Source organism: Triticum aestivum, chromosome 7A, assembly GCF_018294505.1.
Source record: "Triticum aestivum cultivar Chinese Spring chromosome 7A, IWGSC CS RefSeq v2.1, whole genome shotgun sequence".
NCBI classification, from domain to species: Eukaryota; Viridiplantae; Streptophyta; class Magnoliopsida; order Poales; family Poaceae; genus Triticum; species Triticum aestivum.
Window position 1 is genome coordinate 615,019,904 of NC_057812.1, and position 16,607 is coordinate 615,036,510.

At 45.6% G+C, this 16,607-nt stretch overlaps 1 protein-coding gene across 1 annotated transcript in view; it reads left to right on the top strand.

The window, feature by feature from the left end:
- LOC123148648 (cadmium/zinc-transporting ATPase HMA2) overlaps positions 1 to 16,256 on the top strand; it is a 17,523-nt gene extending 1,267 nt beyond the window's left edge. The window contains exons 3-10 of the mRNA XM_044568123.1: positions 7,600 to 7,866; positions 12,299 to 12,396; positions 12,935 to 13,190; positions 13,293 to 13,430; positions 13,534 to 13,861; positions 13,957 to 14,159; positions 14,420 to 14,619; positions 14,742 to 16,256. Of these exons, the coding sequence (XP_044424058.1) occupies positions 7,600 to 7,866; positions 12,299 to 12,396; positions 12,935 to 13,190; positions 13,293 to 13,430; positions 13,534 to 13,861; positions 13,957 to 14,159; positions 14,420 to 14,619; positions 14,742 to 16,001 (2,750 nt within the window). The 3' untranslated portion in view covers positions 16,002 to 16,256. The remainder of the gene's footprint in view (positions 1 to 7,599; positions 7,867 to 12,298; positions 12,397 to 12,934; positions 13,191 to 13,292; positions 13,431 to 13,533; positions 13,862 to 13,956; positions 14,160 to 14,419; positions 14,620 to 14,741) is intronic.
- Positions 16,257 to 16,607: the final 351 nt, after the last annotated feature.

Genomic DNA, 16,607 nt, shown 5'->3' on the forward strand with positions numbered 1-16,607 from the left:
CAGAAGAAGCCTGCCACGCGCATAAGGCCTGTCCGCTAGTGCCGCTGCCACATGAGCCAGCCTCTTCACACCATCCTGGAATTTCCTCCTGTCATCCTCCTTAAGCAGCCCTGCCCAGTATAACATAAAAGAGCAAGCGGTGAAGACAGCCTCCAGCGGAGAACGAGCATTATACTTATCAAAAGTAGTTTTGTTGCGAAGGCACCAAATCCCCCAGCACACTGCAGCAATGATCATCGTATAGAATTTTTTGCCTCCAGGAAGCAAATTGTACATCCAAGCCAGACTTTGCCAGATTGATTTGGGAGCACAGGAAGCCCCAACAGTCAACCCCAGCACCCCCCAAACTGTGCGGGCGAGAGGGCAAGCGAAAAAAAGATGGTTAGCAGTTTCCACATTAGTACAAAAAGAGCACACAGGATTTCCTGGCCAATTCCTCCGCCGCATGTTATCGCGCGTGAGAACAGCATCTTGGAATAATTGCCATAGAAATATTTTTATTTTCAACGGGATTGCCGCTTTCCACACCCATTTATAATTAGGGCCAGATAGATCTCTCTCCAGCCATTTATATACAGATTTAGTGGTGAATCTACCTCCACTATTCAGGGACCAGGAGATAGCATCAGGATTCTCATTCAGAGGCATCTTCTTAGCCTCACACACCATCCAATTCCATTGTTCCTCCAGCTCTCCAAAGAGCCTACGTCTGAAGGGAAGATTATAGTCATTGTCTACAAAGGAGGCAACAGTACAGTCTTGATCTTGACAGATGTCATACAAAACAGGGAAGCGTTCTCGCAGGATACCATTATCCACCCATGGGTCGTGCCAAACCCTTGCCAGGTCCCCCTTGTTAATGTTGACTTTTCTCCCGGCCATATAAACATCTTTGACCTTCATGATAGATTTCCAACAGGGAGAATCAGAGAAACGACTGCGAATGTTCGCGACCGTTTTGTTTCTGAAATATCTTGCACGGACGATGTGCTGCCATAGCCCATCACCAGTTTCCAGCTTCCACCACCACTTCACAAGCAGGCTGATATTTTGTTTGTGAAGGTCTTTTATACCCAAGCCACCAATATTTTTCGATCGGCAAATTCTAGCCCATTTAACCATATGATAAGCTCGCTTCTTATTCCTCCTCCTCCAAAAGAAACGTCTGCGATGTTTGTTTATCTTTTCTATAAAGGTTTTGTTAAAAAGAAACATCGACATCAAGTAAGATGGGATACCATCCAAACTGGAGTCAAGCAGGGTGAGCCGAGCACCAGAGGAGGCTGCATATGCTACCCATGCATCCAATTTCTTAACCATTTTAACATCCAGGGAATCCAACTCAATGTTCTTAAGAGCGGAATATGTAACTGGAACTCCCAAATATTTCATAGGTAAAGATCCCACATGACAGCCAAACAGATCAGCATATATACTGTCCGTGTCATTATCCCCTCCCACCACAAACACTTCGCTCTTATCATAGTTAATTTTTAAACCAGACATGAGTTCGAAAAGATACAACAACAGCTTGATGTTGACAGCTTTGTCAACATCATGTTCAAAGCACAGGACAGTATCGTCCGCGTACTGAAGGATGCCTACCCCTCCTTCTATCAGCCCAGAAGCTAGCCCCTTAATGAGATTATTTTTTTGGGCTGAAATGACCATCTTAGTCAGGCATTCTGCCGCAAGATTAAAAAGGAACGGAGAATGTGGGTCACCTTGTCTCACCCCCTTAGCGCTCTGGATATAGGGTCCTATCTCATCATTGATCTTAACACTAACCGTGCCATTCCTAAGGATTTGAGCCACCCACCCGCACCATTTTGAGTTAAAACCCCGTTTAACATGACAATCCAGTAGGAACTCCCAGTTGACTTTGTCATAAGCTTTCTCAAAGTCAATCTTAAATATTACTCCCACATCCTTTTTTATATGAGTATAGTGCAGTACCTCATGCAAGGATAGAATGCCATCCACAATGTGTCTCCCCTTAATGAAAGCATTCTGCTGGATGCTAAAGATTTTGTTAGCAACCTTCGCAGCTCTAAGATCCATAACTTTCGTGATCAATTTGTACGGGCACCGCAGCAAGCAAATAGGTCGATATTGCTGTATTCTGTTTGCCTCCGCAGATTTAGGGAGTAATGTGATAACCCCATAGTTCAAGCGTTGAACATCTAATTTTCCCTCATAGAACCACTCAAAGAGATTGAACAACTCCGGACTCACAACGTCCCAGCAATGTTGATAGAATTCTGCAGGAATATTGTCCGGTCCAGGAGCGCGATTAGGTTTCATCGCAAACAATGCTGTCTTGATTTCCTCAAGAGAGAAAGGGCGGGTCAGGTACTCATTATCCTCAGGCATGATGTTTTCATCCTGGGACCATAATGAAGCATCGATTTGGCAAATGTTGCCAGGGGCTGGTCCAAACAACTCTCTGTAGTAATTGGTAGCATGGGATAGCAGGTTTTTGGTCCCTTCTATAACCACAGAACCACACTCCAATGAAACCATGGAATTTTTCCTACGACGCCCATTGGCTACCTTGTGAAAGAAGCCAGTGTTGTTGTCCCCTTTTAGGAGCCATCTCCCACTCGAAAACTGGTGCCAATGGGTCTCTTCCTCGGTATACATGTCATTAAGTTCTACTAGGATATTCAACTTCCTAGTATAGGCTTCCCCACACAGGTCATTTTCTTCTTCCATATTCTCCAGCTCCTGAAGCTCGAGTCTGATAAGGTTTTTCCTAATCTTATTCCGACCAAAAATGTTTGATCCCCATCCTTTGAAGAATTTCTTAATTCTTTTCAACTTGATATTTAACACATCAATAGGATCACTAGTGTAAACAGGCTGCGCCCAAATTGCAGCTACTAGAGGAAGAAACTCAGGATTGTTCAACCAGGCGTTATCAAATTTAAAACATCTACTACCAGGGGTTCTAGGAGAAGCCACCCCCCCCATCCAGGAGTAAGGGATTATGGTCAGAGATCTCCTTGACTAATTTTTTAACAGAAACAAGAGGATAAAGGTCCTCCCAGTCTGAAGACATTAAAACTCTATCCAGCTTTTCCAAAGTAGGGTGCTCCTGTTTGTTCGACCAAGTGTAACAGCCTCCTGACATATGAATCTCTCTTAGCCCCAGCAGGTGTATAACTGAGTTAAAGACATCAGAGAAATGAGACAAAGGAGTTTTTTTGTTCTTCTCTCCACTGTGACGAAGGATGTTAAAATCTCCACCAACTATATAAGGAACAGAGGTTTTGTGGCACATAGATGACATCTCTGCTATAAACTCCGGTTTGTTCTCATCCTGAGCTGCCCCATAAACTACCAGCAGGGCCCAACTGCAACTTTTGCTCTTATCAAGGAGATTAACTTGCAAAATGTACCTCCCATGCTTCACTTCTATGATGTCAAACTTATCCCTATTGACCCCACAAAGGATGCCCCCAGATTTCCCCCTAGAAGGATTCCATTCCCACATAAATCTTTGGTGTGGATCCAATTTTCTAAAAAAAGAAGGAGTATAACTACTCTTCATAGTTTCCTGTAACCCAATGAAGTCCACCTCATTGGCATTAATCAAATCAGTGAGACAGGTAGACATGCCCTTCTTACCTGCCCCCCTACAATTCCAAAAAAGGCCAATCATTTATAATGATCAGGTTTATCTCTCACCCTGGTAGGTCTGCCATGATTCTTAGCAGCCCTACCCCCCCTCCTTCTTCTGACTTCTAGTCATGGGTCTAACATGGTCTTTATGTGGCGAAATGACCACTGTTCGTCTTCGTTGGTTTCTTTTCTTTTTTGTTTGGATTGGACAAGAATGAAAGGTTCCTCCTCATCTTTATCTTCTTCCCAAGTTAAGGATAGTGGAACACTGTTGCCCAACCCATCATTAATAACAATCTTGGGGGGATCTCTTTCATTTTTCTTGTCTAGGAGTAAATTCCTAGATATTTCTAGCTCACGGATAACATCAACAGTATCAAAGTTGTCATCAGGAATTTGTACTCCCATAAGGGAAGCACGCACGACAATTTCAGTATTAGATAACACAGAGAATTGATTTTTTGTGTTGAGCATATTTTTACCTTCAAGGTCACGCTTCTTCATTCTATTAGTAGCCCTGTCCTCCATCTTTTCCAGCTTCTCAAACTGCCTTCGTGAAGTCAATTCTTCAGACATCACCACGTCCCTGAGAGGAGACCCAGTGGGCGATTCAACAGTGTAAGCACTGCAATCCCCTCCCCCCTCTGTTGAACCTTCTTCAAGAGGGACTATATGAGGCAGAGAGGGCCAGCTCACATAATCTAACAAGGGAGGATACACAGGCCCATGAGAATTTTCATAATGAGGCAAAAACATGGGAGAAGGAGGAACAGGGGTTTGGATAATTTCCCAAGCACCTTTTTTGGCAGGCGGCATACCCCCATCCTCACAACTCATCTCATCACCAATGTTCCCAGCAGCCGTGTTGTTGACTGGGGAATCGTAATATGACACATTTCTTTTATCATGCTCTCTGGCCATAGATTCAATAAGCAGCTCAGTATGATTCCCTTCGTCACTGTCCTCCTCTTCCTCATTCTCAGACACAATAGCTAATCTCTGATAATTCTTATCATAGTTCTGCGATGACTGATTCCCCACCATAGATGCATCAGTATCCCCTTGCTCCATAGAGGAAGCTGGGCATGAGTCCACCCTAGCTTTTTTTGGGACTGATGGGGATGCACCACTGTCAACAGCAATGGAGGTTTGATTTTTCTCTCCCCCAACAGATACCACCTTCTCAACCTCATAGAAAAAATCATAGAATTGTTCACCTAACATCCCTTCAGCGGAAGGAGGAATTTTCTTAACCTCTCTGCATCCAAGCAATATCCTGGCATACTCAGGTTTGTGTAATGTTGCCTCATCCACTTCCAAAGTAATACCAACCAGCCCCCCAGCATATGCAACATGCTCCGGGCATCTTTTTTCCAGTGGAACATTTCTAACACGAACCCATGCTTTTTCCATACTCCCTTTAGCCCCCACAGATGCAGACCATGGAGTAATGCACACAATGATAGAACCATCCTTCAAAGGAAGACGTTTACCATAGCAACATGCTCTTTCTACTTCACTGGCATTCGGGAACCGCATGACAAATTGAGTTGGACTAATGGAACGAGCAGTACAGCGCCATTTTTTCTTGCCAGGTTTATGAGCAAAAATGCAGTTGAATTCATGTTCTATCTCTTTCACAGTAGCAGCCCCCTCTATGACCGTGATAACTACATTATTAGTTTTCTCAGAACTCTGTTTAGTAGCACACAAATCAGGAATATAGAAGAAGCCCTGGCCGGGTGATTGAAACCCGCACAACATAGGAACACACTCCCACGGCCTGAGTGATTGGCACAACTGAGCCATATGACCAAGCTTGTTGCATTTCTCGCAACGAATAGTAGGGCAACGCGGAGTGAAATGACCTGAGTTGTTGCAGTTGAGGCATCGCTCCTCGGAGCTCTTGGTGGCCGGAGTTGTGGTCGAATCAGCAGCAGGGGGAGGATTCGCATCCTTGGGGGCCGCCATCTTCTGAGTCTCCCACTCCTTGGCCCCTCCTCCCATCGCCCGCGCCGCCGCCTCCCACTTGTCGCCAACCCCGCCGCCCGCGGATCTGGAACGCCCGGCCGCGGCCGACGATAGATCTGGCCGCTGCCACACCATGTTGCGCGTCTGGTTGGGTGGCGGTGGTCGGCGTCCACCCCCGAACCCACCACGGCCAGCGAAGTCGCGCCGCCCTCCAAATCGCCCCCCGCCTTGATCCCCCATCGCCTTGGACGGATCGAGACGGATCTTCGAGCCCTCTGCGACTTGCGCAAAGGAGCGGTCGTCGCCGCCGACCTTGCCACGCCACCAGCCGAAGGAATCACGCGGCGGAGGTGGGGAAGAGGAGGAAACCCTAGATCTCTCCCACAGGTGCCCGAAGAGATAGGCGAGATGCGAGTCGGATCTGGTAGGAGTGGTGGTAGGTGGGGAATTGGGTGTGCCCGCGCCCCCTCGGTGTCCATTAAGTACCTCGACGCCATTGCTGGGCCCCGCATGGCGGTGGGGCGGCCATGGATCTGATCCGGCAGCTCTCCCCGCGCCAGATGTCGCGCATCCAGCCGCTGCATGCCGCTCCTCCGCGCGCTGTATACCGAGCCCCGCATGCAACGGGGGCGCGCACGGCGACTGAATGCGCTGTCCAACCCTAGCCACATGACACGGAAACGAGATCGCCTGATCGAACTCGATGCGTTCGCCCTCGCCCATGTACCGCGCATCCACCGTCACGCCTCGCTTGTCAAGCAGCACCATCCGGAGCGCGCCATGGCGAAGGAGGATCTCACCGTCGTTGGCGGTGAGCGTGCGCGCCGTGATGAAGTCAGGGACGAACGTGGCGTGCCATCGCGAGTCCATCAGCCTTGTGATAAAATTCAGGTAAGCACCAACATGCAACCCCCCTCCCGATTTTCCCCGAGATCCCTCCGCCGTCTCGCTCGGCCGGCCCCCGTGACCCGGTCATCATCCAACTGTCTTCTTCCTCGCATGTCAGACGCATAGCTCCTCGTTTATCTCGCCGTTACTCCTTGGTTTCCGGTGAAAGCCGCCGGCGTTCGCTGTTCATCAGTAACTTTTCTCCCGTAATCCGCGGTTTTTAATTGGATTTTGACTCGACAGGGCGGCCGGGGTCGCCGGACCCCGGACCGCAGCAGAGCAGACCGGGGGCGCTGTTGCAACTGGATTAAAAACTGAAAAACTAAGGCCCTGTTTGGTTCTAATAAGTCACATGACTTATAAAGTGACTTAAAACCAGTGACTTATAAATCACGTTTGTTTGGTTGTCATCTGACTTATAAGTCACTTGAGCACACCTTCCCACCTTGTTTTTTATGTAAAGGTGACGGGACCTATGTAAAAGGGGTAACTTATAAGTTTTAAATTCAGGCGGAGCAACTTATGACTTATAAATTAGGGTGACTTATAAGTTAGGTCTGTTTGACAAAATAAGTTATTTTTTATTTTTAAATTTATAAGTTGATGACTTATTTGAAACCAAACAGGCCTTAATCCGGTCTTTCTGGTAGTGGTAACGTGCTGCCTGCCGCCTCATAAATTCCGATGACGACGGCCCTGGACTGGACGGTTCTGGATTTTAAAACTGGCCGACCGCCGACGTGAGCCAACTTCACCGTCGCCGGGGTTCCGGGGTACGGGTTCTGGGCTTTAATAAAAAAAGAAATCATTCTCGAACTTTGTTTACTTGCAGTTGCCGCGACGGAGGAATACATCGAACCACGTGAAGGATCACGCAAAGTCCCTATTCTTCTCTCTGAATTTCTTATGCGCTTTCCGTTCTTGTCCCGTCCTTGGTTATTTTACTGTTTTTTAGTACAGGTTTTTTTGCCAAATCTGCTCGTTCCCAGATTTTCCCTGATTATTATTCTGACAGTATGGGATTATGGATTTCACAGTTGTTTACGTAACCATTATTTATTCAGTATAATCTCTGAAACTGCAAGTTCTGAACTGTATCATTTTTTTTTGGTGCAGTGAGGGAGCTGAACGGGGTGAGGCTGGAGGCGTCGGTGAGGGCGTACGGCGGCGCCGGGCAGAGCAAGGTGTCCAACAAATGGCCCAGCCCCTACGTGCTCGTTTGCGGGGTCCTTCTGGTGGTCTCGCTCTTCGAGCACTTCTGGCGGCCGCTCAAGTGGTTCGCCGTGGCGGGGGCGGCCGCGGGCCTGCCGCCGATCGTGCTCAGGAGCGTCGCCGCGCTCCGGCGGCGCACCATGGACGTCAACATACTCATGCTCATCGCAGGTACGGCCAACACTCGCCACCTTCTGAACCGTTCCGATGTTGATGTTCATTGTGAGCTGCACTGAAGTTTCCACACGCACGCACGCACGCAGCATGTGTTTCATGTGACTTAGGCTCTGCCATTTTCCTGACTAGATTCATAGTGTGCGATCAATATCAATATTAAGCAGCCATGGTGTATATATCCTGAAATTCATGAATCTTTGGGTCACCCCACTAGCCTGGCTACTTGCAGAGGAAGCCAAGAGAAATAAAAGCTCATCCATTTCCTGAAAATAAGTAAACAAATAAATTGCCTAGCCAGGTGCAGAGCATAAGGTGCCCTGCTTGGCTGTGCCGAATCTAGTTAGGCAGATGAATCCTGCTAATTCTGGCAAGTTTTTTGCTTTTACTACATCTGAGTTAAAAAAAATGCTCTGAACTAGTTACTACGTGAAAAAATCCTAGAAAATTCGTGTCGTTATCTTATCTTCGTATACGACGCTGACGCAACGATCACTAGCACTTTGGATCGGGGGAAAACACGTTCAACCAAAGACCCGAATCACTGGAACAATTGATGGTGTTGTTGTTAGCAGTGGTGCCAATATGCCGAAAATAAGAGTCGCCCAGGAAACTGGGGTCAAGACAGGTTGCTTCCTTGCACCAGTGCCAGCACGCATGGTGGGTGCTTAACTGGCTAGTGGGAGGGCAGAACCAAAACAGTCTCTGGAAAGATACTCGGAGCTTGCGATGTCTCGCTTGCTGAAACTTCCCCGAAACCCGTCCAGAACCCCCTGGGAGTTCTGGATCGGGTCTGTCTATGGCACATCTAGATTGGTGGTGGTGTTCCTGTAGCCAAAGCGATAGGTTGTTGTGATGCTACTGTCTATGCTAAATGTACAGAAATCCGCTTCCTTTCCTCCCCATGTGGCGATGTCGCATCTCAGATAGGGTATCGGATTCCACTTTGAGTGAGCAACGCTTTGCTCGAATCGAGTCGTTCTCTCTAGAGGTCTGGCTGTCAAGATACCTCAGTTTCATGAAAGGAACTTGAACAGAGTTCTTCTTTTACCCGGTACTATGCTAGAAAACAAATTGTCTGTTCAGACCAGCAGATAAAAATGTGTCAGTGTCTCGAATCTTTTGATGGAGGCTCGATTATGAGAGGAGGGATCCAATTTTCTATTTGCAGTAGCAATTTTGTGTGTATATAATCACCACTTTCTGTAAACTCAGGATGTGATCTGTAGCCTGCACACGCACACAGCATATGTTTCATGTCACTTTCATGTCACTGGGCTTGCCTTTTTCCTGTCTAGAACTCTAGATTCATGCAGTTATGGTGTACAGTATCCTTAAATTCATGAATGTTTGCCCCCCCCCCCCCACCACCACCACATAGCCTAGTTGCAGATAAAGCTCATCAATTTTCTAAAAAAAAAATTGCCTACGAATGTGATGTGTTTAACTCGTGTGGAATCTGCTAGTTTGGCAGAGGAATCCTTACCAATTCTGGTAAGACTTTGTTTATACATCTGAATAAAAAAATGCTTTGAACTAGTTACCACATCAAAAATTCAAAAGAGAGGAAGACATGAGTAATTTTATAAGTCCACCTCCACGCCAATCAGGGCCTTGTTCTAAAACAAATCTTCTGTCGCCATCTTCTGTTGCTTCGTATACGCTCAACACTCGCTAGCACTCTTTGGAAATACCTTTTTTATAAACGGGGGCAAAAGCTTTACCTCGTCGATTAATTAAGCAGAAGAGACTTGCCTAGTTAATTAACGAAAAACCACAGACTGAATCATTGGAAGTACTGATGATGTTGCTAGGTGTTAAACATCGCTGAAAAAAAAGCCAAAAGTCACCCAGGAAACTGGGGTCAAGGCAGGTTGCTTCCTTGCACCAGTATGAATGGTGGGTGCTTAACTAGTGGGAAAACAGGCTCTGGAAAGATACTACCAAAAGCTTATGTCTCACTTGCTAAAACTTCCCCCTTGGTGTTTGTTCTTCCTGTAGGGACCCCCCACTTTGAACTGCATCAAAGCGATAGGTTGCTGTGATGCTAAGGTTTATGCCAAATGGACAGAAATCTGCTTCCTTTCCTCTCCATGTGGCGATGTCGCATCTCAGATAGGGTATCGGATTCCACTTAGAACAAGCAACGCTTTGCTCGAATCGGTCTTTCTAGCGTTGTGGTTTTTGTGCTGTCAAGATTGCTCAGATTCTTGAAAGGATCAGCATAGGAACTTTGGTCAGAATTTATATTCGTTTATGTATTCTATAATACTATGCTAGAAAACAAAATTTCTGTTCAGATAGCAGATAAAAATGTGTCAGCATCTCGGATCTTTTGATGGAGACTCAATTATGAGAGTAGGTGTCAGAGTTTCTATTTGCAGTGGTAATATAAAAGGAAAGTTGTATCTAGGGAACTAGCAGTGGCGAAGCTAGAAATTTTGTGAAGCCTGGGCAAACTTGAGCCTAAGTATAAAATAACTCCAAACATCTGAGTTTGGTCCAAGGAGGGTGAGAGCGGGGGGGGGGGGGGGGGGGGGGCATAGGCCCCCTCGGCCTCAACATAGCTCCGCCAGTGAATATGAAGTCAAAATATAAACATAGTAGTCGTGCAAATGTAATTTTTAAGTAAATTATTATATAACATATTAATGTTCAGTTTCATCGAACAAAATAAAGTTGAGACTTAGACAACATAAGTCTTAGAATGAGGCCATGCATAGGACCAAATCCCATAGGTCTCGGGGTCCCATCCACCCTTCTACTATCGGTTTTCGGGTGTGAGCCAGATGTAGAGCTTGGATTTGAATATTGCTTTGACACCATGTTGCTAGAAAATTATAGTCATTCAAATTAGCTTCCAAACGTCCTAGAAAACGTTACAAGATAAAAAAGAAGGATTTGTAGTGCAAATAAAGTACGTGTTGTGACTTGTGAGTGTGTTCAAAGTAAAGAACTTTAGAGAATAGAGACGGTCAGATAAAACATACCAATAATATGCTAAAGAAAATCACAAGGGAAAATTCTTGTGGTAAGTGTGAGTGCTTGCTCTACTAACCAAATTTTACCATCTATGAAATTCAGTAATTTCAAAATTGAAGTTAACATGTAACTATCTAAAACAAATCCATAAACCAAAGACTAGACTTTTGAGGCCGTGATCATCACCGGAGGTCAATTCCCCATCGGCTGACCTCAAAATTTAAGCCCTAAATCTACCAATTGCCAAATCAGTTAGTAGTCTTATCTGATCATCATAAAGGGGGTGAGATGACGAGTTGTCGAGGATGTAAGCCGTTCCTGAAAATGGATTCGCTCTGCCCAGCACTTCCTCTGCACCAAGGCCTGCCTCCGCTTGTCGCCAATCTGTCTCACAATACGTACAAACGGACAGCTAAGTGCAGACAAGGGTTGTGATTGCTCGTGTTCCTCTCAAGTAATTATTCTGGAAGAAGCAAACTTAGCACCCCATAACTGTTGAACATTATGCTTGATATAGGCCAAGTTTTAAAAAAAAATACAAGTGTGAAAAAATAACTTACATAATATTCCGCTTCATTATTATAAAAACATCATTAAGTTTGTGTTAACTTAAATTTGCCACTATGATTGCCAATAAAATAAAATAGTAATAATTTCACCAGAAGATATCTTATCTATAAATTCTCTTTTGATGTATATTATCATGCTTTTCGAAGCAAGTCGCCTCACATTTTACTTCAAGAAATCAAATTACCATGTTTAACAAATAAATAAATTTTGTCATGTTTGGCGACTTTTTCTCTTATGCATCAGATATCTTATGGCCAGCAGAATTAAATCTAAGTAATATTTTTGGTATGCACAAGATCAGATTTGAGAGATATGAGCGTAGACTACTAGGCGTTAGGATGTTTTGAGTCTTAAGTAATAGGTATTAGGTGGTGTTAGATAGTGCTAACCTTGGCTTTGCTCCTTGGCTGGAGTTAGCCCATTAGATGAATTAGCCCATTACTTAAATATTAGTCGGACTCTTAGTAGAAAAATTAACTAGCCCATTAAAAAAAGCTAACCCATTGTTTATCGCATACGTGCATACATGGACCCTTTTTGAATCAATCCGTGCATGCACTGGTGCCCAGGTAAAGCACGACTAGCAGTAAAATCTGCCCATTGTTTATCAAGCATGTACAATGTCTCACAGCCAACGAGGCTCCGCCCCTGGGAACTAGTCTGTGTGTATATATAATCACCACTTTCTGTAAAAAACTATATACCTGTTGGCTTAATCTACTCGTCTTGGAGGAACGGTATCTTGTCATCGTCACATATTTACACCCATTCCTTTTTGGTGCTCTGCCGTCCCATAAATTGTGGCAATTTTGGCAGGAAATGGATGGTGGCAATTGAATAGCCAATGGCTCACTTGTTTTACTTGCTTTGTTTGCAGTTGCTGGGGCCATAGCTCTCAAGGACTATTCTGAGGCCGGGTTCATCGTCTTCCTCTTCACCATAGCCGAATGGCTCGAGACCAGGGCCTGCGGCAAGGTATGTTGTCCACAAATTCCTTTCACCTAAGAGATCAGAGCTGTGAGGTCCTCTCATGACCCCACTTACCGGGAAAGGGAGCTTTTTTTTCGATGTGGCATGGTTAGGAGCACATATTCGTACTGATGCGGCATGGCAGGGTATGCTGATATTGATGTGCACTAGACCCACTGATGGACTTGTGAACATATTTTGGTCTGCCATTCTACGCGTAGTAGGTTGGAGTAGAGCCAGGCCCGTTTCGCTGATTGTATTGCCTTTTTAGCATACCTCAGCTGTCACTTATCAGCCAAGGGACTAATGAACTTTATATCTAGTGGACTCAGACATGCATATACACTCATATCTAGGTGTAAGACATGATTAGGGAAAGCCACGCCAATAATTTTGGAAAGATGAGGAGCTGAAGGCAACTACTAAAAGTAATGTCTTCTAAAAAAGAAGCAGTAATCATTAAATATGTCTACATGGGCAATAATTTTTCTTTTTGTGCTACTTTGTCCCTGAAAAATCTGATTACATACTCTTTGACATGCAGGCCACTGCTGGCATGTCGTCACTGATGAGCATGGCACCACAAAATGCTGTTCTGGCAGAGACTGGACAAGTGGTTGCTACCCAGGATGTGAAGATCAATACAGTAATAGCTGTGAAGGCAGGGGAAGTCGTGCCGATCGATGGTGTTGTTGTTGATGGACGGAGTGAGGTCGACGAGAGCACCCTCACCGGGGAGTCCTTCCCTGTGTCCAAGCAGGCAGACTCCCAGGTCTGGGCTGGCACACTCAACATAGATGGTAATACATACTACACTGTCACTGGAATCGACATTGCTGGGATGCCTAAAATTCACCTCTGGTCGCTGATCATGCACTGATTCTACATTGGTGATCTGTCAGGTTACATTGCTATGAGGACAACTGCTATGGCCGACAATTCTGCGGTGGCCAAAATGGCAAGGCTGGTCGAAGAAGCCCAAAACAGTCGATCCAGTACGCAGAGGCTGATCGACACTTGCGCCAAGTACTACACACCCGGTAAGCCAGATAGAAGAGACTATGCCTGTAGCGAAAATTCAGTCATTGACAGTTGTTGGATCGGATGGTTTTACTTACTGTGATCTTTGGTTGCACCTCGCAGCTGTTATTTTCATGTCTGCAGCAGTGGCAGTGATCCCTGTGTGTGTCAGAGCACGCAACCTAAGACACTGGTTTGAACTGGCCCTAGTTCTCCTGGTGAGTGCTTGTCCATGTGCTCTGGTGCTGTCGACACCTGTGGCAACCTTCTGCGCGCTACTGAGGGCCGCGAGGACCGGGCTCCTCATCAAAGGAGGGGATGTCCTTGAGTCCTTGGCCAGTATCAAAGTTGCTGCCTTCGACAAGACTGGTACAATCACTAGAGGCGAGTTCTCTGTCGAGGAGTTTCAGACAGTTGGTGAGCGTGTTTCGAAGCAACAACTTATTTACTGGTGAGTGTGGCATCCATATCAGAATGCTCAAAATTCTTCAACGACATTATGTGCTTCGATCTTCTTGCAGTATTTTAATTCCATGACTGTTGCAGGGTTTCAAGCATCGAGAGCAGGTCGAGCCACCCAATGGCATCTGCTCTTGTTGGTTATGCTCAATCAAACTCTGTAGAGCCAAAATCAGAAAATGTTGCTGAGTTTCAAATCTATCCTGGCGAGGGGATTTACGGTGAAATTGATGGAGAGGGCGTATATGTTGGGAACAAAAGGATCTTGGCAAGGGCATCGTGTCAAACAGGTTGGTGAAATGTGAACTCAGCATTTACATATTCAATGTTGACAACATTCTTTTGCTATTTACAATTGGACTTACTGTTTAATAAGAGACAAACCTACCCATGCATGAAGTTACTGAAATGAGCATTGCTCAGTAGCATTAAGTTAGTCATTTTTACAGTATATTTTTCTTCATTCTTCTATTTTGTTTAATCGAAACACAGTTTTCTGTTGAAATCTTGAGCTGTTAACTGATCATGTGCAACTTTTTTTGTTCTATAGTTCCAGACATAGTAGAACACATGAAAGGAGTTACCATCGGATACGTGGCCTGCAACAAGGAATTGATTGGGGTATTCAGCCTATCGGATTCATGCCGAACTGGGTCAGCCGAGGCCATCAAGGAGTTGAGATCATTGGGCATAAAGTCAGTGATGCTTACTGGCGATAGTACTGCCGCTGCCACACATGCGCAAAACCAGGTAATGATTTCTTCTTTTTCTTCTGGAGAATAGGTGGATCTTATTGTTTTGTATTTTCCTTTCTCTAGTGGATACAAATGCAACACCTTCTGATTTTGCTGTTTCTTTTCTTTTTGTGGCAGCTGGGGAACATACTAGCCGAGGTTCATGCTGAACTTCTGCCAGAAGACAAAGTGAGAATTCTTGATGAACTGAAGGCAAGAGATGGCCCTACACTGATGATTGGCGACGGCATGAATGATGCCCCAGCACTGGCTAAGGCTGATGTTGGAGTCTCCATGGGTGTGTCCGGTTCAGCCGTCGCAATGGAGACGAGTCACATTACTCTGATGTCGAATGACATCCGCAGGATCCCAAAGGCTATCAAGCTGGCCAGGAGGACACACCGGACCATCGTCGTGAACATTGTCTTCTCGGTGACTACGAAGCTTGCAATTGTTGCACTTGCGTTTGCCGGGCATCCGCTTATTTGGGCAGCAGTCCTTGCTGATGTTGGCACATGCTTGTTGGTGATCATGTACAGCATGCTGCTACTGAGGGAGAAAGGCAGTGGAAAGGTGGCGAAGAAATGCTGTGCTTCTTCTCACTCAAAAAAGCATGAGCATAGTACTTCCCACCACCACTGCTCCAATGGTCATCAGCATGAGCATGTATCTGCAGGCAAGCATTCTTGCCATGATCATCACCATGAGCATGATCACCACAAAGAGCCTAGCAACCTGCATTCCACAGACAAGCATGGCTGCCATGATCATCACCATGAGCATGATCACCATAAAGAGCCGAGCAACCTGCATTCCACAGACAAGCATGGCTGCCATGATCATGGCCATGGCCATAGCCACTGCAAAGAGCCGAGCAGCCAGATGGTGACAAGCAAGCATGTTTCCCATGGGCATGGCCATACCCACAACATCTGCAACCCTCACCCCACTGCGAACAAGCATGATTGCCATGACCATGAACATAGCCACCACCAAGAACCCAACAGTTCACATTCTGCCGATGAGCATGATTGCCATGATCACAAGCACTGTGAAGAACCAATCAGCTTGCTTTGTGCCACTGAGCATGCTTGCCACGACCATGAGCAGAACCATGAGCATCATTGCTGTGATGAAGAGCAAACAGTGCATGTCGCAGATACGCATTCCTGCCACGACCATAAGCATGACGGCAGTGCGGCTGATCCAGTTCCAGAGCTGTCGATATCTATCGAGAGCGCATTGCCTGATCACCATGAGCAGGAAATCCAGTGCATCAAAGAACACAAAGAGGAAGCGTGTGGACATCACCTGAAGGTCAAGGATCACGTCCCGGCTCCGACGGATTGCAGCAGGGGAAACTGTCACAGTACGGAGAGCAGCAAGGGATGTGAATAGTGGCGAAGCTAGAAATTTTGTGAAGCCTGGGCAAACTTGAGCCTAAGTATAAAATAACTCCAAACATCTGAGTTTGGTCCAAGGAGGGTGAGAGGGGGGAGGGGGCATAGGCCCCCTCGGCCTCAACATAGCTCCGCCAGTGAATATGAAGTCAAAATATAAACATAGTAGTCGTGCAAATGTAATTTTTAAGTAAATTATTATATAACATATTAATGTTCTTCATCGAACAAAATAAAGTTGAGACTTAGACAACATAAGTCTTAGAATGAGGCCATGCATAGGACCAAATCCCATAGGTCTCGGGGTCCCATCCACCCTTCTACTATCGGTTTCCGGGTGTGAGCCAGATGTAGAGCTTGGATTTGAATATTGCTTTGACCACCATGTTGCTAGAAAAATTATAGTCATCCAAATTAGCTTCCAAACGTCCTAGAAAACGTTACAAGATAAAAAAGAAGGATTTATAGTGCAAATAAAGTACGTGTTGTGACTTGTGAGTGTGTTCAAAGTAAAGAACTTTAGAGAATAGAGACGGTCAGATAAAACATACCAATAATATGCTAAAGAAAATCACGAGGGAAAATTCTTGTGGTAAGTGTGAGT